We start from the raw sequence: 22,838 nt of genomic DNA, 5'->3' as shown, positions 1-22,838 counted from the left end.
GGTTCCCTTCCCCTCTATGGCCCACACACTTATGGGACCGAAGACAGTTATTGGAAGGTGATGTTTGTTAACTGTAACACAGACACTAACTTCACTGAAGTATTTTTGTTCCTTGATTTTCTAGAATCACAAGTGACACCTGCCCACTACTGTTTAAAATCACTGATAGGTACATAGCTCTTCAGTGCAGAAATTGTTATGCTCATTACATTGATTACACCATGTTTTTATTTTGGTTGGCTGAATGAAAAAAACAAAACCAGAAAAACCCAATTTCTTTTGCAGGTCTAGTCCCTCTCTATAGCATTTGTTGCAGACAGCCCTAAAACAGCTGGAATACAGTCAGCAGGGGCCCAGGCTGGACCAGGCAGAGCAACAGTTCATCTTGGCAAGTATGTGTTTATTTCCTTTGGTGCCTTGCACAGTAAGGCACTAATGATGATAGAACAGAAGAAATGCCCACATCAAATAGTTCTAGTGACAATTTACTAGACAAGTTACAGTTTAATGATGGTGGTGGTGATTGTTTCATTTTATTATTTTTTACAATAAGGTTGTAGCCTTTATACTCCACACACACACACACAAAATAAAACAAGTGCTTATGAAAGAGTCCCTGCCCCACCCCCCTTTTCAAAACATCCTGAACATAGCAATTCAATAAAACAGAAAAATCAAGACATGTTGGATTTCAAAATTTCAATTAAAAAGCAAAGTATGTGATGCAACAGGCTGTTCAACTTCCAACTCTAAATAGGCACTGTAAAACAAAACAAAAACTCCGGGTATTGAAATTTCCCCAGCACACTTTCCAGTATAAATGCTCTGTAATCAGCTCATAATAATGGGAACAGAACCTTAGAACAGAAGTCATATTGCTTCCCTGCTCCCCCTTTCTCCTATAATTAGAGGGTGGAGGTATTAGGGGATACAAAAGTCAGAGAAAGAAGAATTAAAAAGAAAAATTCTGAAAGCTGTTGTTTGTGGACTAGAAAGGAAGACAGCATTTTACAAATGTTCAAAAATTCCCAAGGCAAGCAACACAATTCGTTCACTATCACTCCTACTAGAAAGAATAAAGATATCGGCATCTTATTATATAAAACTGTACTTTCAGAATCGCATTACAGGTTCACCAGAAACTATGGATGTAGTTTTAGGCTTCATCAGGGAAAACAAGTTCAGTTCAGATCGAGTTAGATACTGTGCATCTAGCCTATTTGGATTGGAGTCTGGAACTGCTCACTGTAACCCCCAATAGCTGTAAACTAAACAATAGTATGTAACTCCATAGGAAGCTTAAGGATTGAGGATATGTACACAGCTAATTATATCTCCCCTGCTTCGCGCTCTTCAGAGCTCCTCCTGTCTTCTGATCTGCCATTAGCGCTCTCATAGGACCGCTTCTTATCTTTTCGGTCTCTGTCACGAGGTGATCTGTCTCTTGAATTCCTGTCTCTGTCACGTGATGCTAAGTCTTGGTCTCTGAATCTTTCTTTTGAGGATCTGAAAAATATTAATTTGAGGAGCAAAATGTGTTGGGAAACCCAATATCCAAAGAATCGGATAAATATTAAGGTACTGATAGCTGAAGATATACAGACTACATCCAAGAAAGACAGAGGAGCCAGTTTTCAGGCTGAAAAGAGCACTACCCAAGGTGACAAGGGAGATGGGTGAAAACAAGTAGGTAAGGGTCAAAAACCGTAAGCTAAAATAATGACTTCTAGGATATTCTCATTATTTCAGAGGCAATCATAAAATGTTTCTAATTCATGGCAAATGTATTTAATATGAAAATAGTACATAGACAGTATCTTTAAAAAGGAAAGTGTTAAACCGATTTTTAAAAAGCCTATGAACAGAATACAGGTTCCAAACTGGATGGAAATTTAAGACTTACAACTGAGGTCAGCAAATCTTATTTTCCTTGCTGTTGGGCCAGAGAGTAAATATTTTAGGTAGATATTCTTCTTCCTTTTCTTTTTATCAACCCTTCAACAATTTAAAAACCACCCACAGCTCACTGGCTATTCAAAAACCGGCTATGGGGCCAGATTTGGCCTGCAGGCAATAGTTTGCCAACACTCAACTTAGATAAGGAAGTACTCAATTAATGATATGGCTTCAGATAACCATTTATTATTTTTAAAATCTTTACTCCTCCTGAGTGAGCTCATTCAACCAACAGAAAAAAATAAGAATGGAAGACAGAAAGATGATCACACTACATCTTGATTAACCATAATGGCTTCTTTACACCATCTCTCCATTCCCATACCCAATTTCAATGAGAAAGGTAAGTGATAACAAACTCTTATCAGAGATTCAATCAGAAGGAAAACCAAAGGATATGATGGGATCAGAATATGAAATCTATACTTTCAATCTCTAGAATGAATTAATACTATATATTACATATATTTGGTTCTTTACAGGTGACATGGTACTTTTACATAATCATCTCTCTTAACCAGGCTTCAGATTCTAAGTGTGAACATGGGTTAGCTAATACTTTGAGCTTCTAATGCAGGAAAAAAAAAAAGGTAGGACTGAACCAAAAAAGGTTGAAAGATTAAAATGTCAACTTTGAGCATTAGAATAAGCTTAATTTTTAAAAGATGTAGGAAAAAAAAAATCACAGTGCATGTCTGGTTACACTGTTCCTCTCCAGAATCTAAGAATGTAACATGGAGAGAAGATGCCTAAGCATTAGATACAACGGCAGGTAAGTCTCAAAGGTCAGTAATAACTGGAAAATAACCACGAGATGAGCATCAACTAGGATCTTGTGAGATATTACAATGTCCCTTCCATAAGCATTTTATTTACACTCAACAATTCATTCAAATTACCAATACTAATAACCCAAGTACTTAAAAGATGGGAGATGACAGGATAATTAGATTATTTGGCCACAGCCACCGAACCCAACTAATCTGACTGTGAAGTCTGCACCACGTGTTTGAAAAGACCAGGATGTAGAAAAATGCAAGCCAAGTCCTCATTTATTAAGGTAACTGTTGCCAGGGAAATGTCACTAACAGAATTCAGACCAGTATTTCACAGTTGGGGTGGGGAAACAGCAAATCATTAAGACTTTGAATTAGGACTTTTACCTTGAAATTTAAACTGAAATATATAGCAGTAACTTGACGTTTTATGTACTAACATGTAGGTTTGAATAGCAATTGGCTGCTAATTTTTGGTAAAAACACAATGCTGCTTTGAAAGAGAATAAGTTGTCGAGATTAGAAGTGCTCTTGAGAAAAGCAAAAACTTTTAATAGTTTTACAAAAATAAACCTGTTTATGAACATGCTGAAAACACCAGGGGTGGCATGTAAGATAGTGGAAAAATGTCCTATACAACTTCATAAATGCAGGAACCATTCAGGACTAGGATAACACAATCCCAGGGGAGGAGACATGCCCCTCCCTTCCATCCCCACCACCAACAGACATCAGAGTTCACAGATACCAGAAACAATGACAGGTGGGCAGGTTCACAAGACAAACTCTCTAGACCTTCCAACAACCAGTAGGGTGATTCCTTTTTTTAATGCATTTATTGGGCACTGCACTGTGGGTCTACAGTTTTAAGAGTATGAGATGAATGGCCAGCAAGCAAATCACTTTAGGAACTATGTCCCTTATAAAGTCCCTCCTCATTCTCTGCAAGTGTCTATGATAATCCATCCAGAATATCTTTCTCCTACCTGGTTTTACCTACTATCTGAACCCATTTTTTTACTTCTCTGGTATTTCCCTCATCTAAACTCCTGTATTATTTTGATGTATACTTTAGCACTTTATATGTTAAGTATGAGATCAGTCTGTTTATTGTCAAAGATGTTAGTCTTGTGTTCTAACTTGAAAAAATTGCTCAACTGTTACACTTCTTTTTTTAGTAGGCCTAGTATAGAAGCAAGTATACGACTCTTACTGATTAAAAGTTAACTGAAGAACTACTTAATGTCCTAATAAGAGAACTTAAATCTTTTCACTGGAGAAAAAAAAAAAAGGGGAAAAACAGCTGAGGTGAAGGATAGGTTAATTAACCCATGGTGGGACCCCTTTTATAATGTGTGTATATATATATAGATATATAGATATATCTATATATCTATATATCTATATCTAATCACCACAATGTTCACCTTAAATATCTTATAATTTTGTCTAACTCAATGAAGCTGGGGGTGGGGGGAGAGACCAACTTGGAACAAGGTTAAGAATATAAGAAAATATTTAGTGAAATCGTATTAACCTATTAACTCTGCTTGTGAGTGATTTCAAACAAAGGCTTCCCTCCCTCCCATCCACCCCACACCCAAACAAAAAATTTTTACCACCTTTATGTGGATTCTCTCATGGGCTTTATGCAGAGTAATTGATAGAAAATTTAAGACTAGTAGGTGCTAGGCACTCAAAAAAGATTTATCACATACATAGTTAAGAGTTCTCATGAAAAAAGCAATTTTAAGCATGGGTTATGTGCCATAGAAATGACCTGGCTTTTAAAGACCATCTTGTGACCTGAGAAGTTTTGGGAGCTTGGTCGATGTAGCCTGTGTGTACTTAAGGCTCCACCACCACATACTAATCCTCTATCCTGAATATAGTTTCAGGTCCTTAAACACACCACATTCTTGCAACCTTTAAATTTCCATGCCAAGAAAGTCTACCCTCCTTAAGAGTCTAAGTCTGCCCCACCAAGCGAACTGTATATAGCAACGCATACCTAGAGTGCAGATTAAACAATATACCAGAATGTGTCTGCTCTGAAAAAGTGCACCAGCTCAAAAGAAGTTTGGAAAACAGAAGTCAAACAAAGATAAACTCTTTAAATGAAAGGACTTCTTAAAGCCCCTAATGCGCCAATACATACTGAAAAAATTGGTACTGGTACCTAAAATTGTCCACAAAGTACTTTTTTTTCCCCAAGACACATTAAGCAGAGAAAAAGCAATAACCTCTGCCCATACCGGTTCCAATTTCTTTACTCTGGCTCCTAAGTGTATTATTTAACTACCCATATAATCAGGGGAAAAAATGTTACAAACTCACACACAAATGTGTACATGTTACCAGATGCAAGTCTCAAACCAATAGTATTCCAAGTGTAAACCTTTAATAAAGGTAGTTCCATATCCTCTTATGGACACCTCAGTACCTCCTCCTGGATCGCTCTCTGCTCCTGTCTCTAGAACTGTGCCCACTTCGCTGGTGGCTACGGCTGCGGCTTCGGCTGCTAGAGCGGGATCTGTGGCGATGGCGTTTCTCCCGAGATTTGGAGCGAGTTCTCCTCTTCCGTTCCCGTGACATGGAGCGAGACCGGTGTCTGCGATGCTCTCTGGACCTGGACCTACAAAACCCATTTGCTTTAGTTTTTAGCTTTCTCAGCAATGCACTTCTCATTTGCTAAAGCCTCTTCTTTAAAGAGAAACAATCGCTCAGTAAGCTTGATGCTAGTTCTGTTTCAAGTCAGCTAAATCTACACCAAAGTAAAATGCTGGTATGTTAAATAACTACATACTGCAATTTCAAAATGAAATATTAGTTCTTAAAGGTCAATAAATATCGTATAAATTTATATCAAGAATATCATAAAAATTAAATGTATAACACTACTATATACCAGGGATTGTACTATCTAGATGATTAGAGATTTGTAGTTCATTTAAATAAATTCCTAAAATTTTTTTGGTATACTTTGTTTCTAAAGTATGTATCGATGGACATGAATAAAAAAGGGAGGAGAGGCATAAGAGATCAGTGTTTAGGATAATGTAACTCTGAATTTAAAAGGTTGTATCTTATGACCATCAAAATAAGTTTTAATGTCCACAATATGCCTAGTCACAGTGTAATCAACACAGTAAGGCTGTTCTCTTGTAAGCAGTACTTAGCTTGGGAAGGAAAAAAACATGTATAAATCATTTTAGAGAACTTTAATCATAAAAAAAAAAAAGTGTGAGTACATAGGACTATAGTCAAGGAAAAACGTTTTGAAGTAGCTAGAAGGAAAAACACTTCTGAAGCCTCCACTGGGTCACAAAACTCACAACATGTGTGTGTGGTAAGTGACGGAAAGCAAGCAGGAAGAAAGATATGAAACTTTGTTCTAACTGTCCCTTTTTAGAGTGATAGCAATGATCTAAACTTGACATTGACAGCGCATAACTGTAACTAATGGACTTATACACTTAAAATGGCTGAACCTACGGCATGTAAATTATACCTTAATAAAGCGGTTAAAAAATTGTTCAAGTCACTTTAAAAATGTAATGTTTTCTCATAATTTAATAAATTCAAAAGCATATTATTCAGGTGATACAATTTACAAACTGAGCTCATTTTCAAGTGATTATTTTATTAAATCAAGTTTAAAAGCATTCAGCTTATGTCAACATTTATATTCAAAAGAAGGCATATAGAGTGAACCCAGCATCAACTACAGTTGAACGAATATTTCCACAACTGAATAAAATCTGACAAGCAGCATAGGGAAAAGAACATAAAATTCATTCAATGCAAGTTTAATTAAATGGGATTTAGTCACTCATTTTGAGCTATAATGAATTTATGTCTTTCAATGCATAAATTCATTCCTCTTTTACAAAATTCTAGATAATTAGTCATTCATTTAAAAAGTATTTACTGGGTGCATCTTGCACTAAGTACTAGAAAGACTGAGCAGTAAATAAAGCAAAGTCCTTAACCTCATGGAGGTTCTATTCCACACGATATGTAAGCAGTAAATACTGTAAGTCGGCTAGTAAAAAAAGGTTATATTAAAAAGGTAAAGATGGACAGAGAAATAAGATTGTAATCTTTTTACAGAATAGGCAGGAAAGGCTTTTCTGGTAAAATAGCATTTAAGCAAAGACAAAATAAGGTAATCCGCCATCTCAAAGAAGGTTGCTTCAGGTAGAGGGAACACAGGGGCAAAAGCTCGGAGGTAGGAGAAAGTTCAGCATATTGAAGGACTAAAAGATCTGTTTGGCTGGAATGAATTCAGCAAGGGGAATAATTCAGGGTTTTAAGGGCAGAATGACCAAGTACCGTATCATTCAAACTAGGATGCTTTCAATGGTTAATTATATAAAAAGCAAGGGCGAGCTATTAATAGATATGCTGACACAAGACATAAACTGGTACCTACTTACCCCAATCTCAGATCGATTACTTAAAAGCTATGGCAAGGATTTCCACTTCTCATTAAGTGAAATGGAATACCTTTTGGCTGACGTAATTTATTTCACTTTTTAAAGGGCATATTCTGATTGACGTATGAAAAACAGATTGAGGTAGAGAAGGGGATTGGCCAAGTATAGAAAAGTGCCTTGGAGTACAATGGTAGAAATTAACGTTCTGGCCTCAATATCTGAAGACTTTCTATGTACTAACAGTTTAAATATCTTTTCAACAAAGGGACTGATTTGCATTAATCAACCGGTAAACAAGAACACTATCAACATTTAATGTTTCTATTTATTCATCCTAGATTTCAGAAACAACAATATAAACTGGCTGACACAACTGGTCCTTTTTATTAGTTTTTTAGTGTTTGGAGCAGAAACACATCAACTGAAAGATCCTAAAAAGTAAAGTACTATGGGGCATCTAAAAGAAATGCAGGTTTTTCTTTCATAACAGCAAATGCTCTAGTACACAGGGGAAAGTTCTTGAGAAATAATTAACTTTAGAGTTAAGAGTACTCCAAAGGTTTCAGAAAGTAGTTATCTGAACAAGAAAAATTGTAAGATTTGACAAAGAATGACAAAGGGCATTCTAAGTGGGGATGGACTCACAAGAACGACTCAAGGATAGGAATGAAAATTGCACACAAAAAATTTAAAAAATGACGACATACACCATGCTTCCCCAGCTTTCTCAGAAAAAAATTACCAACTACTAAAACTTTTAAAGAATGTCTTCAAAAAGACGTCAAATATTAATGTCAAAGCTTTAAAAAGAAAGTGTTCTCTTGTCCTCTTTAAAGATGTAAGTGCCCCTCTGAAGTTTTTTGTGATCTCGGTACAAAGTTATAAGTAATAAACATATAAAGTGAAGACCAGGGTATAAACTAATAAACATTTCAGTTTCCCTTCAATATCTCGCTATGGATCCCTCTTTCAAAAAGGCATTCACTATTCAACCTGCTTATATTTTCAACAGGTACACCCTACACCCTCCCTCCTTACTTTGATCTGTTTCTTACATGCACCACGAAAATTATTTTAAAAATATATTGTCGCATATTTAGCCTGTACTTCTAAAGATTTTAAATATTCTAAAATATTTTTAGCTTTCCCTTTTTTTGTTGTCCAATAGGCTCTATGCCCAACGTGGGTCTTGAACTTACAACCCTGAGATCAATAGTTGCATGTTCTACCAACTGAGTCAGCCAGGCGCCCCAATGTTTCTAGTTTTCCCTTTTAACTCCAGGGCACTGTATATATTACTCCGATAAAATTAGGCTGTAGTTCATGAGTACCTTCTGACCAGTTTCATCTTAAAACAAAATGCCCATACTTGAACTACAAAAGAAATTAAGAGTACTACTCTATTAATTCTCATTCATTTTTAAAAAATATTTAATCTATGAAAACAACATCTGGAAAAAACCCAACTTCAATACTTATGTACATTTTGTGTAAAACTTACCTTTTGGGATTCTTGCTGTGTGATCGAGACCTGGAAAAAGAGTATCTATTTTTATTAAAAAAGACTAAGAAAAAGTACAATGCACTGTTAAAATTACATTCTTCCTGATTTCTAATCTTTTTAAATGTGTATTTATTTTGAGGGAAAGAGAGTGCAGGAGGGGCAGAGACAGATGAAGAGATGGGAGAATCCCAAGCAGGCTCCATAATGTCAGTGCAGAGCCTGATGCGGAGCTTGATCCCACAAATCGAGAGATCATGACCTGAGTCAAACAAAACCGAAAGTCAGATGCTCAACCGAAGGAGCCCCCAAGGCACCCCCTGATTTCTAATCTTTTCATTCTATAAATATGAAGCACATATGAACGTGTGCAAATTTTTCCAAAATACACCACAAACCGTACAGACTTCCCCACCTTGGCATATGAGATCCCCTATCTAGGATACCTAGCTCTCTAAGAGAATACACTCCTAGGAGGGGCACCTCAGTGGCTTAGTCAGTGAAGCATCCAACTTCAGCTGAGGTCATGATCTCATGGTTTGTGATTCAAGCCCTATGTCAGGATCTGTGCTGACAGCTCAGAGCCTGGAGTCTGCTTCGGATTCTGTGTCTTCCTCTCTCTGCCCCTCCCCGACCCATGCTTTGTCTCTCTCAAAAATAAACATTAAAAAAAAAAAATTTTTTTTAATTACAAAAAAAAGAAAAAAACATGATCCTAGGAGTAAAAACCACAATAAATAACCATTCACTAATTCCCCAGGAAATACTTCCCAACCTGGAAAAAATTTGTTATTTATATCTCTGTCATCTGTTCTTTCCCTGTGGGAACAGGGTAAAATTTCTATTATCTGAGATATATTCACTTTTGAACTATAACCTCATAGTGTAATCGCTACAACACCCAACTCAATCTTACAATATCTTTCTTAACATGACACATGATACCCTTATTAAAGCACTCTTCACATTTCTTGGCATATAATTAACACTCGATAAATAGTAATGGCTAGTACTGTGGTTACTAGGAAACCATGGGTGTCTTGTGGGGAAGATACAGCACAACTGAAGGATGAGCTTTGGACTCATCCTGATTTAAGTTTTAACTCAGCTGCATCACTATCTGTGACCCAGACAGATAATATATATCTTCCCTCAGCTTTGTTTGCCATTTGCAAAAGCAGCACAGCAATGTAAATTTCACAGGCAATTGTAAGGATTAAATGAACGAATATAGGCCAATTCGTAGCACAGGCCTGGTACATAACAGGCACTCAGTAAGCAACAGTAGTTTTTATCATTATCCTTTTCAATACCATAGCTGGAATCCCATCTTGTATAACTCCGTACTTGCTTGTAATTTCTTCATCTTTCATTCTTAGTTCTGATACTTCCTCAAGTTCACAGGTTAAAAAAAAGAAAACTTCAAACACATTTCTGAAATAGCGTCACATTTTACCATCGATATTAAAAGAAATTTGCCAGTTGGCAACAAAGGAGTAAGATGTGGTACACTTTCCTGTCAGCCACAGATGTGAAAATGTAGTCATGGCAAAGAATTTTTGTTCTCATCCAACTATCATTTCAGTTGAATTATATAAATTAGTGGCACTATATTCAGAATTTTAAAATGAGATTTCTAATGCCATTTATACAGTCTTATCAAGCTAAGCAATATTCCCACAGAAAATCAGTGTACACAAAAGAGAACAGTGATAGAGCTATGAGGTAAAATTTATGGTAAATGAAGAACATATATATCAATGGATATACGACAGCACTCCCCTTAAAAAGGGAAGTGTAGTTTTGTTTCATTTCTTCACTGCAGTGCAAAAATTTTACCTGCTACAAGTCATGTAACACAAAGTCAGTTTAAACATCTTGAAAGAGACTACGGTAAAACATGCTCAAAGCCTGGGGGAAGCTGCCATGACCAAGTCACATATCATAAAGGGTTTTAATTAGGCACAAAATCTGCTGGAAAGTATTTAACTTTCAGGGATGTGTAATACAATTAAGGAAACACTATAAATGAGAACTACACATAATTCTTTTGTGGCATTATCTGTCCATCCTGAAGTTGTTAAAGAAGTTATGTACGTGAGTTCAAAGAAGGTTCCCACCATGATGCCACACAATTTGCTGCCAATGGGTAAAAGTGGCTCAGAACATTAATGTTTAAATGTTTACTAAACATGAAGAATATGACTTTATCAACTAATGAATACCAATATAAAAATTGCATACATTTAGCTATTATTAAATTAATACAATCTTAAAAGTTTATAGCTCCTAGAACTGAAGAAATATAGAATCAAAGCACAATGTAAGATAATCAATGAAACAAACAAAACCCAAACTAAGAATAAAGCAGATCACAAAAATAAAAATAGTTTTATACCAATCTGGTACAAACGCAGCCATTATGAAAACCAGAGGGCTAGAAAGAGCTTTGTAGTAAATCTTACAAAAAATAAGGATGTGACTCTTTACTCACTCTTCCATACACGTTGAAGGAAATCACCCTGATTTAAATGGCTGTAAGTTAACATTTTTATAAACACTGTTTCACATAGTAATACTTTTAAGAGTAAACAAATTTCCCACATGCAGATTTAGTAACACCGAAAATCCTGTATTAATCACATCTCTTTTTAGAGCCAGGGACATTCAACATCAGATAGTTGGACTATTCAGTTCATCACTCCATACCTCCTCAGCTTCTCCCTTTCTTCTCTCTCTCTTTCTTCTCTTCGTTTCAGGCGTTCCTGATTTCTTTTCTCCTGTTTCTCAGCTACAACTCTCTTAAAAGACAATGACAATTCAAATAATAAAAAATGAGAAGCATTAGTTACTGAGTCTATTCTTAATAAGAATTATCCTACACTCTATGACATGTGGTTCCCAATATAGCACAGGTAACATCAAAATCTGTTTAATAACAGTTCAATTAAAAGTTTTACTGGGTAAAATCATTATGCAAGTCTAGTTTCCAAAATGTTTCTTCCCCCCTTCTGGGGAACATTTGTAAAATTTCATGTTTCTTCATGACTTAATATTTCAAAATCATTTCTACAAGACTTTTCTCCTTTGAATATTTTCAAGCATTACTTTGTTTATTTCAAGTTTTTTTTTTCCAGTAATCTCTACACCCACGACCCTGACATCAAGAGGAATACGCCATGCCAACTGAGCCAGCAAGGTACACCTATTTTGTATTTTTTAAAGAACATTAAGCACTATAAATCACTATAAGCTCCCATTCTCTATGATTTCCAAAATAAAAATGTCTTCTGTCACTTCCAATTACCACCTCAATTCTACTGCTTCAAAAAGTACCAGTAAAAAGCTAAATAGTCCTGTTGCTAGCTCTGTATCTGCAAAGATTCCCAAACAGTACTATTTTTGAGTTTTAACTTAGACCCCAGTAACCATGTGAAATAGTGAAACTTAGTCATTTCAAAAAACTTACCCAAAATCATCCCAGTTACTCAGAATACTTAGAAGAGCTCACTGTTAATTACAAATACAGAGACGTCCCTAAGTGTTTCTGACTCCACATTATTTTAAATGTGAAACTATAGATCTTGGGTTAATTTCAGTAATAAAAGTCACTATCCAGTGATTGCCACCTTTGAGCCAGTCTCCTACTCATAACAAAATGCTACAGTGCCAAAATTTTTAAAAAAATAGCTCTATCAGGGGCACCTGAGTGGCTCAGTCAGTTAACTGTCTGACTTTGGCTCAGGTCATGATCTCACAGTTTGTGAGTTCAAGCCCTGCATCAGATTCTGTGCTGACAGCTCAGAGCCTGCAGCCTGATTCAGAATCTGTGTCTCCCTCTCTCTTGCCCCTCCCCCACTCGCATGCTTCTCTCTCTCAAAACTGAATAAATGTAAAAAAAGAAAAAAACAAATAAAACTAGCCACATCAGATTGTTGAAAAGTAAATTGACTATATCCATTTATTCTGATCTTTAACCTCTTTAGAAATACCGTTTGTTGTTTTCCTGTCTTCTCAAAAGAATTCAGCACGAGTAGGAACTGTACTGCCTTTCTCACAATAGTGGTATATATATGTTAAGTGATAATAACTGTCCTTTTTTTAAAGACAGGTTTCATTCTAATTCCTTTCTGAAACAGGAGTAGGAGCGTAAAATAAAACTAGAGGTCCTACAAGCTTTAGTTATGAAGAACTGCAAAATATTTCAAAAAAATACTAGACTCATTTTCTCAATCTTCCTTTAAAGTAAATATTATAACAGGGCGCCTGGGTGACTCAGTTGGTTAAGCGTCCGACTTCGGCTCAGTCATGACCTCACAGTTCGTGGGTTCGAGCCCTGCGTCGGGCTCTGTGCTGATAGCTCAGAGCCTGAAGCCTGTTTCAGATTCTGTGTCTCCCTTTCTCGCTGCCCCTCCCCTGTTCACGCTCGGTCTCTGTCTCAAAAATAAACATTAAAAAAAATTAAAGTAAATATTATACTGTTTATTTTATAGAAAATAGAATAAAAATTTGGGGGGAATTTGCATGAAACAATTAGTTCAGAACTCAGTTTGCAAGATTCCTAATTCAATGTCCTATCCAACACAAAACACTATCCCCCAAAATAAGGGGACAGTATTTAAAGTCTGTTTTTCAGACATCATCCATTAAACCAGCTGTTATCTCCATTTATAATCCTACTCTATTTGGTATGAATTGTTAGCAGAATTTCAGCCAAGATATTACACAAAAAGATAACTAATGCATATCAAAACAACGAGTGATTAAATTAGATAAAGTGAAGGATATTAATTTACCAATGTACCTTTAATTCTTCAAGTTTCTCTCTTATTTCAATAAATCCCAGGTGCAGTTTACCCCCAAAATGATCAGCCAGTCGTCTATCATTATCATGAAGACCTAAATAGGCAGAGCAGACTTCACAGACTCGAAGTTTCTGTTGTTGGAAACTGGAAGCCGGCATAGAATTCCTGTAAACTTCCTGAACAAAAGTGAGAAAAACAATATTCATATAAACCTCACTGAGTCATACCACTACACAAAATACACTATGTACATATAAAGAAAAGTTTTCTGACGAATACGCAAAAGTATGGCTATTTTGTTATGAAAATCATGGGTTTTCCATTGCACTCATCCTCTGTCCTCGGGACCTATCCAATGGAAGTAAACTGTATTTTGCCAAGAACTACTGTAAGAATTCTACCATGACATAGCACACGACTTTCGGAAAGGCCTTCTCAGTGTTCTGGGTTTTCTTTTCTGCAATTTTTGTTAAAAATGAAACGAAGCAACCCCAAAACTATATACATCAGTGAAGGATCAAGAAAAAAGTCACCCACGCTGGCAGAGAGGGAATGAATGTCTTTGGTATTATTACAGTTTCCTTCCACTGCTTCCACTGCCTTCTTACCCACAGGTCATTTCTTTTCCCTTTGGAAATGTGGACAGGGCATACAAATGATAACTTTCCACCAAAAGCAATAGTTCTATAAGCAATGAGAGGAAGTGCCTTAACAAGAGTAAGATGTCTTACACTCAATCATTTTTCCTTACTGAAAATATTCTGGTTATCGTCTGACACAGCCACCTCTCTACCTAAAAAACACTACATTTCCTGGGGCACCTAGGTGGCTCAGTTGGTTAAGCGTCCAACTCTTGATTCGTGAGACAGAGCCCCACATCAGGCTCTGCAATGATGGTGTGGAGCCTACTTAGGATTCTCTCTTTCTCCCTCTCTCTGCCCTCCACCTCTGCTTGAGCATGTGCATGCACACTCTCTCTCAAAATAAATAAAAAAACCTTAAAAACAAAAAAATTCTATTTCCAAGCCTTCATGCAGCTTTGCCTTTAGAGATATTTAAGTGGACATTGCTGGAGGGAATATATAGAAAAGTTCTTTCAAAGGGAGTCAGTAAGCTGAGAAAAAAATCACTAATGGCTGTTATCACCTGTGGATCAGAAGTGATGGGAAACAATATTTACAGTTTCAAAAATGTCAATACCAAGGGACGCCTGGGTGGATCAGTTGGTTAAGCATCCAACTTCAGCTCAGGTCATGATCTCACCATTTGAGTTTGAGCCCTGTATCAGGCTCTGAGCCTGGAGCTGGCTTCAGATTCTGTGTCTCCCTCTCTCTCTTCCCCTTCCCTGTTTGCATGCTGTCTCTCTCTCAAAAATAAACATTAAAAAAAAGAAAAAAGTGTCAATACCAAGACACTTATTACAAAAAGGAAAGCACTGTAACTTCACAGTCGAAAAAGAGGCAATATCACCAGAAATGGGACAAATTACTAGCATGTGCCTTCTGATGCATGTAACATTACTTAAATGGTACTCCTGTCAAAATTCTAACCAAGAAGAAAATCAGACAAACCCAAACTGAAAAACATTTTACAAAATAATTAGCCTGTACTTTTCAAAACTGTGAAGATCATGCCAAAGATTAAAGTTCCACAAATTACTAGCATGTGCCTTCTGATGCATGTAACATTACTTAAATGGTACTCCTGTCAAAATTCTAACCAAGAAGAAAATCAGACAAACCCAAACTGAAAAACACATTTTACAAAATAATTAGCCTGTACTTTTCAAAACTGTGAAGATCATGCCAAAGACTAAAGTTCCACATTAAAGAGGCCTAGAGGAACATGAACAAATAAATGCAGCATATGATCTTTAACTGGACCTTAAACAAAGAAAAAAAAATTTTATGTTTATTCACTGATTTTGAGAGAGAGAGAGAGAGAGAGAGAGAGAGAGAGAGAGAGAGAGAAAGAGAGAATCCAAGCAAGATCCGCACCATCAGCACAGAGCCCAATGCAGGGCAGGAACCCACAAACCATGAGATCATGACCTGAGCCAGAATCAGGAGTCAGACACTTAACAGACTAAGACACCTAGGGGTCCCAAAGAAAAAAAATTTAATAAAAGAGAACATTATTGGGACAATTCAGAAGAATCTGAATAAAGTCTTCCAATTAATAGTATTGTATTAATCTTAATTTCTGATTCAAATCACTATACTGCATTTATGTAATAAAATATCCTTGTTTTTAGTAAATACACATTGGAGTATTTGGGGATAAAGAGGCTTCACATCTATAACTTAATGTCAAACATTACACATACAATACACATACAATAGGAGGAAAAAAAGGAAATGTGGTAAAAATGTTAATATTTGGAGTCCACGTGAAGGATATAGGGGCATTCCTTACACTATTTCTTTTGTATCTCTGGAAATATTTCAAAATAAAAGTTTTTAAAAAAGATAAACACAAACACATGATACAAAGAGGCAAGTCAACTCAATTTTTGTGCCTTATTATTCCTCTTTCTAGTTATGCAGAAGAAAGGCTTTAGGCATAGTGGCCATATTACCGCCAAAAAATGATAAACATAAAGATGAATCCATATAATAAAGATGGCTGAACATAAAGGTGTGTAAGTAACTTGTGTACTAGATGGAATCATGGAGCTGCCATATCAGCCCTAGACTCCCTAACCACGAGTATTTACTAAAGGAGAACAACAAAATCCTTTTTTGGTTAACCCACTGTAAATTTTCTTTTATGTGCAGTTGAACACAATCTAAAATGGGCAAGCACATTTTTTAAAGTACTGTCCTTAGTAAAAATCAAATGCAGACAAAATATAACAGATTAAAGACGTTAAGCCACTGTGTGATACTAGAAAATCTTCAAATACATATGCATGAAATTTCATGAAAACAAAACATGCAAGTAATAACATCACTATGTTTGCTACCAGAGTCTTTGGGGGAAATGAGCTATAAAATACTCTGCATTTAAAAATTGGGGCAACTGGGTGGCCCAGTCAGTTAAGCATCTGACTCTTGATTTTGGCTCAGGTCATGATCTCATGGTTCGTGAGATCAAGCCCTACATCTGGTTCTGTGCTAGCAATGAGAAGTCTGCTTGGGATTTTCTCTCTCTCCCTCTCTTTCTGCTCTTTTGCTCGTGCGTGTACTCCCTCTCAAAATAAACATTTAAAATATAAAAATTCAGTGTTTATTTTCTGGATTGGTATTAATTACATTTCAAGAAATGCTAATTTGAGAAACTTAACAGAAGACCATGGGGGAAGGGAAGGGGAAAAAACAGTTTCAAACAGAGAGGGAGGCAAACCATAAGAGACTCTTAAATACAGAGAACAGAGGGTTGGGGGGGGGGGGAGGCGGAAGAGAGGGGAAAATAGGTGATGGGCATTGAGGAGGGCACTTGTTGGGGCTGAGCACTGGGTGTTGTTTGTAAGTGATAAATCATGGGAATCTACTCCCAAAGCCAAGAGCACACTGTATACACTGTATGTTACCTAACTTGACAATCAATTCTATTTAAAAAAAACCAGGTAATAAAAATATAAAATCTAAGTTAAAAAAAATAATAAAGAAATCCTCAATATTAAGACTTTAAAAATACTAAGAAGGTTACACAGCATATTCTTTTCCATCCTATTACCTTTAATATATATTTATATTTAAAGTAGATTCCAGGGGAGACTAGGTGGCTCAGTCAGTGAAGCGTCCGACTCTTGATTTTGGTGCATTTGGTGCAGGTCATGATCTCATGCTTCATGAGACCAAGCCCCACGCTGGGCTTTGTGCTGACAGCACAGACCCTGCTTGGGATTTTCTCTCTCCCTCTTTGCCCCACCCCTGCTCATATGCATTCTCTCTCTCAAAATAAACACTTTAGTTTTTTTTTTTTTTTTAAAGTTTATTTATTTTTGAGAGAGTGCGAGCAGGGGAGGGGCAGAGAGAGAGGGAGACAGAATCTGAAGCAGGCTCCAGGCTCTGAGCTGTCAGCAGAGAGCCCAAAGTGGGACCTGAACTCACAAGCCGTGAGATCATGACCTTGAGACAAACTCGGGACGTGTAACTGAGCCACCTACTGCCCCTAGAGTAGATTTATTATAGCTAGCTCTTGCTTTAAAAAAAAAAAAATCCAGTCTCACAATCTTTGCCTTTTAGTTGGAATATTTAGACCATTTACATTTAATGTAATTATTGGTACACTGGGTTACATTTAACGTAATTATCAGTACACCACCATGCTATTTATTTTCTCTATGTCCAATCTGTTGTTTGTTCCTTTCCTCCTGCCTTCTTTTGGATTAAGTATTATTTAGGACTCCATTTTATTTCTACTATTAGTTATACTTTTTTCCCCTCCAGTGGTTTCTCTGGAGTTTACAGTATACAACTTTAACATCTAAAAAAAGCTAAAAAGACCTTATTAATATCAGATCAAGATTTGAAAGCAAAAGACATTACTAGGACAGTTCAAAATAATAAAGGGCTCAATTATTCAAAAAGACACAACAAACCTAAAGGTGTATTAGCCTAATAATAGTTTCAAAATACATGAAGCAAAAACTGACAAAACTGAAAAGCATAGATAAATCCACAATTAGAGGTAGAGACTTGAATATTCCTCTCAGTAAATAAACAGAAAATCAATAGGATGTGTAAAGATTTGAACAATTAATCAACCATCCTGACTCAACTGACATTTACAGAACACTTCATTTAACAAGGGAGAATATCATTCTTTTAAAATGCAGATGGAACATTTACCAAGACTAAATTCAGGGCACAAAACAAGTCCTGACATATCTAAGAGACCTAAAATCACACCAATGTTCCCTGACTGCAAGAGAACTAAATTAAAATGAGAAAAGAAAAATATTTAGAAAAAACAAATATATAAAAACACACTCCTGTATAACCCATAGATCAAGGAAGAAATCACAAGCAATATTAGCAAATATTTGCATTGAATAAAAATAAAAATACAACATATGAATCTGTGGGATACAGCTACAATCGTGTGTAGAAGAAAATTTACAGCAGTAAATGGGCTAAAATCAGTTATCTAAAAGAGGACAGAATAAGAAAAAATTAAACCATGGTGTGATACAGTTAAGAGCAATGGACACTATGGTAAAATGGGAGAATACAACCTCATCTGAAGGTATCCAGTTTTCTAAAAAACATCAGGTGGGCAAAACAAAATAGAACTTTGTCTTCAGACATTAGATTTTGACCTGTGCTGTGAAGAAAGCATAAGAGGAGGCTGCCAAAGTACTATATTTGTACTGAGGTAGGAAGAGAAGAAATGCAATGGTTGCCATGGTGTTAAGCTGGGGGAGGGGAAGGTATCACTATGACATTTACGCACTCTGTGTGTTATGTGTGTGTGACTGTTCTGTATGACTACCTAGTTTAGTTCATTTCATTTACTAGTTACAAATTTCAACAGGTCAACGGCTCTAAAGTAAAACAAACCCACAACTTTTGATACATAATCCATTAGTATGATACCAGCTAATTAAAATAATTTTTAATTGGCTTTAACTTTTCAGTAATTTCCAATTAAATATATGTTAAGTACAGACAGTAAGGCTCTAGATAATTCTATAAAGAATTTCATTACCTCTGCTTCTCTTTTCTTTGCCCGTGCTTTCTCTACTTCATCCATTACTTTTTGGGATTCTTCCACATTTCCCTCAGCTCCTAGTTGTTCCACCTTGGCCAACAACTTACCAATTTCTTCATTTAATTCATGAACACGTTCTGCCTAGAAAGAAACAGAAAAGAAAATCATGAGTAAAAAGCACAATTATCAAAGTTCAAAATATTTCACAAATGCTCAGAAAAGACAAGTTCTCCAAAGCAAGAGGAGTACAAATAATGCTTTCTGAGCATATAATACATGAACAGGTGGGATATGAGGATGTTTTGAGCCTGCTTGCCCTCACTACAGTGAGGTCAGGAATACAAATAATCTCAACTTAAAACTATTACTTCCCAACCTCTGCTTTGGCAGTATATTCCAAGTATAAAATACCTTTTTTCACACAATCTGGCCCTATGTACCTTTCCAAAGCATCTCTTGCTGTTCCCCCACTTCACAACACAATATAGTAGTTACACCCAGATTCTCAAATTTACTCTCAATTTCTACCTCTGTGACTGCAGAGGGATGTCATCCCTCTTCCTGGGATATCATCCCTTATCTCCCCTTGCCTGAATTCACGTATGTCTATTCACTCAACAAGATCCAATTATTCTGTGAAGCACTCCTTTTTATTTCTTGTTTATGTCTATTTATTTATTTATTTTAAGAGACAGAGAAAACGCAACCGGGGAGGGGCAGAAAGAGAGGGAGGGAGAGAATCCCAAGAAGGCTCCACACTGTCAGCGCAGAGCCCGATGTGGGGCTCCAAATCATGAACCGTAAGATCATGAATGACCTGAGCTGAAATCAAGAGTCGGTCGCTTAACCAACTGAGCCACCCAGGTGCCCCTCCATGAAGCATTCTTGATCAATCAACACATTGCACCCTACTTAATCCTAAGCAGAGAGAGCCAAAGCCGCCTGTGTACCATCTTTGTATCTTTTGTAACACCTACTTTTATACACATTATCACACCACTTTTAAAATAGCTATTTATATTTCCCATCTTTGTATTTCCAATGCCCAAGAAACAGCATAGACTCAAAAAAAAAGAGTTACAGGAATGAACTGGTGCACATGCTTTAAGTCAAAGATATGACTTTAGAGTCCCAACAGTTTTAGCTTATTGCCCAACCAATTACCAGATGTGTAATTTTGACCATATTACTTAACCTGAATCAACTTCCTCATCTGAGAAGCAGGAATACTAGTATCTCACAAAGTTGTGAGAAATGAGAAAATGTGCGTTGCACATACACTACACAGCACATTACTGATTTGTCACCATACGACCACAGCACTCCTTCTCCCTTAGCCTTAGCGAATGTTTTTTCACTGGGATTAATTCCTGCCTTGGGATTCTGTCCTCCTCCTCCTCACCATCATCCTGAGAGTGTAGTTAGTTCATTCCTACTGTTTTAATGGTATATGATACATACACCATCTTTATTTTGGCCACAAAGTTAAGTATTCAGGCTACGTGGCCAATTATATTAGCTAAGATTTTAATTTGATGTGGACATCCAGTCCCAACAAACTAGTGTGCCAATAATCTTTACTTCTCAAATGTCTTTCAATCCAAAATATTCATCCCTCAAAGAAATTCTCAATGCTGTTATCATTTTCTTACCTCTTTAACAAAAGTGGTATTTTTCTTTCAATATCCATCATAGAATAATTGGATTATGCCCCAAACTCTTTACCTTTCCTTGTATCCATTTCTTTGTTATACAACTAGTAATATCATACACATTCTAATTCTGAATTTGGCCTCGTAACTGGCTTTAGCTAACGGGACAGTAGCAAACATGACAGAAGGAAAGGCATGAAAAGCACTTGTATGACAGAGCTATGACATTTTTTTTACACCTCTACCACTACCATGAGAACATGGCCAGGCTAGCCTTCTGGGTTCAGTACCCTCTGGACGACTGTAAGACATGTGAGTAAGCCTAGCTGAGATATGAAGATCCTCCCAGTCAAGTTCAGCCTAAATCACTTTTTCAAAATTTATTTATTTTGAGAGGAAGAAAGAGTGTGAGCAGGGAGGAGCAGAGAGAGAGGGAGAGACAGAATCCCAAGCAGGCTCCATGCAATCAGTGGAAAGCTCAACGCGGGGCTCGATCTCATGAATCATGATGTGAACAGAAATCAAGAGTCAGATGCTTAACTGACTGAACCACCCAGGCACCCCCAGCCTGAATCATTGACTGAAGACTCAAAGGCTAAATGCCACTGTTTCAAGTCACTGAGTTTTGAGGTAATTTGTTAAGCAGCATTTTTGTGGTGATCAATAATCAATACAAGGCCATATAAACCAAGATAGCACTGATGGGTGTTTTTCAACCATGAGATATCAGATCCTTGCACTTTAGGATCCCATCTTTAGAGAATTTTCAGAAGTTCTCAGGGTGCCTGGCTGGCTTAGTCAGCAGAGCATGCAACGCTTGATCTCAAGGTCATGAATTTGAGCCCCAAGTTGGGTGCAGAGATTACTTAAAACAAAAGACCTTTCCTCAACGAGGAGAATCCATTTCCCTTTGTACATACATTTCTTGAGAAGTGGATTTAATGCTGTCATCCAAACTATCTGGGTAACTCTGCCTCCATTCTACATTTTCATAAAACGTACCAACTATCTTGAATGGCACAAAATGTTACTAAGTAGTAAGTCATCAAATCAAACTGTAATACAGGGAATTCTTTTGGATTCTCATTAGAACAAACCAACTCTATATAGGAAAAATTAACACATTCTAGTTATTAGGGAATATTAAAAAATTATTGCTAGCTTTATAGCTTTATGGATATGATTTTATGGTTATGTTTTAGAGGTGGTATCATGTGACATACTGAATTTGCTTTTAAAATAATGAAATGAGCAAAAAACTGATGACTACTAATCCACTGGGATTTACTGTACTTTTCTTTCTACATTTTTCTTATTTGCACTTTTAAAGTTTATTTATTTGTGTAATCTCTACACTCAATGTGGGGCTTGAACTCATGACCCCAAGATCAAGAGTTGCACTAAAAATGGACTTACCATATGACCCAGAAATTGCATTCTTGGGCATTTATCCCAGAGAAATGAAATGCTTATTGCCGTTTGATTGGTGTTAACCCAGTAAATGGAAACAACCCAAACATCTTTCAATGTGTGGTTGAACTGTAATATATCCATACCATAGAATACTACTCAGAAAAAAAAAGGAATAAACTACTGATACACGCAACAACTTGTATGAATCAAGGAAGCTGTGCTGAGTGAAAAGAACCATTTTCAAAAGGATACATGATTCCATTTATGTAATATTCAGTAAAATAACAATTATTGAGATGGAGGTCTCCAGAAGACAGGGGAAAAGGAGGAACAGGTATGGTTACAAAGAGGTAATATGAGGGAGCCTCAAGGTTGATGTTACAGGGAAGTAACATAATTATGATGGTAGTTACCCAAGTTACTTACACATGTGATAAAACTGCACAGAGCTATACACACACACATACATACATACACACACACACACACACACACACACACACACACGTGCACACATAACTGGTAAAATCTGAATAAAATGTTGTGATTGGAGTGGTATGAGTATCTTGGCTTTCATGGTGTACTACAGTTGTATAAGATGTAAACATATAAGGGGAGGCTAGAGGAAGAGTTCAGAG

General features: G+C 36.5%; 1 protein-coding gene across 12 annotated transcripts in view; it reads right to left on the bottom strand.

Moving 5' to 3' along the window:
- Positions 1 to 379: 379 nt before the first annotated feature.
- LUC7L2 (LUC7 like 2, pre-mRNA splicing factor) overlaps positions 380 to 22,838 on the bottom strand; it is a 57,459-nt gene continuing 35,000 nt past the window's right edge. For 11 of the 12 annotated variants that reach the window (XM_078438792.2, XM_078438810.2, XM_060633248.3 and 8 more), the window contains 6 exons: positions 19,133 to 19,276; positions 13,477 to 13,653; positions 11,382 to 11,473; positions 8,673 to 8,702; positions 5,176 to 5,367; positions 380 to 1,506 (listed from right to left, as the gene is read on the bottom strand). In XM_078438792.2, coding sequence (XP_078294918.1) covers positions 1,329 to 1,506; positions 5,176 to 5,367; positions 8,673 to 8,702; positions 11,382 to 11,473; positions 13,477 to 13,653; positions 19,133 to 19,276 — 813 coding nt within the window. In that variant the 3' untranslated portion in view covers positions 380 to 1,328. Of the gene's footprint in view, positions 1,507 to 5,130; positions 5,368 to 8,672; positions 8,703 to 11,381; positions 11,474 to 13,476; positions 13,654 to 19,132; positions 19,277 to 22,838 lie in introns of all 12 variants that reach the window. The other variant, XM_081795078.1, reaches the window with a different exon arrangement.

This window comes from Panthera onca, chromosome A2, assembly GCF_046562875.1.
Source record: "Panthera onca isolate mPanOnc1 chromosome A2, mPanOnc1 haplotype 2, whole genome shotgun sequence".
Classification (NCBI taxonomy): Eukaryota; Metazoa; Chordata; class Mammalia; order Carnivora; family Felidae; genus Panthera; species Panthera onca.
This window is presented reverse-complemented; position numbering and strand designations above follow the sequence as displayed.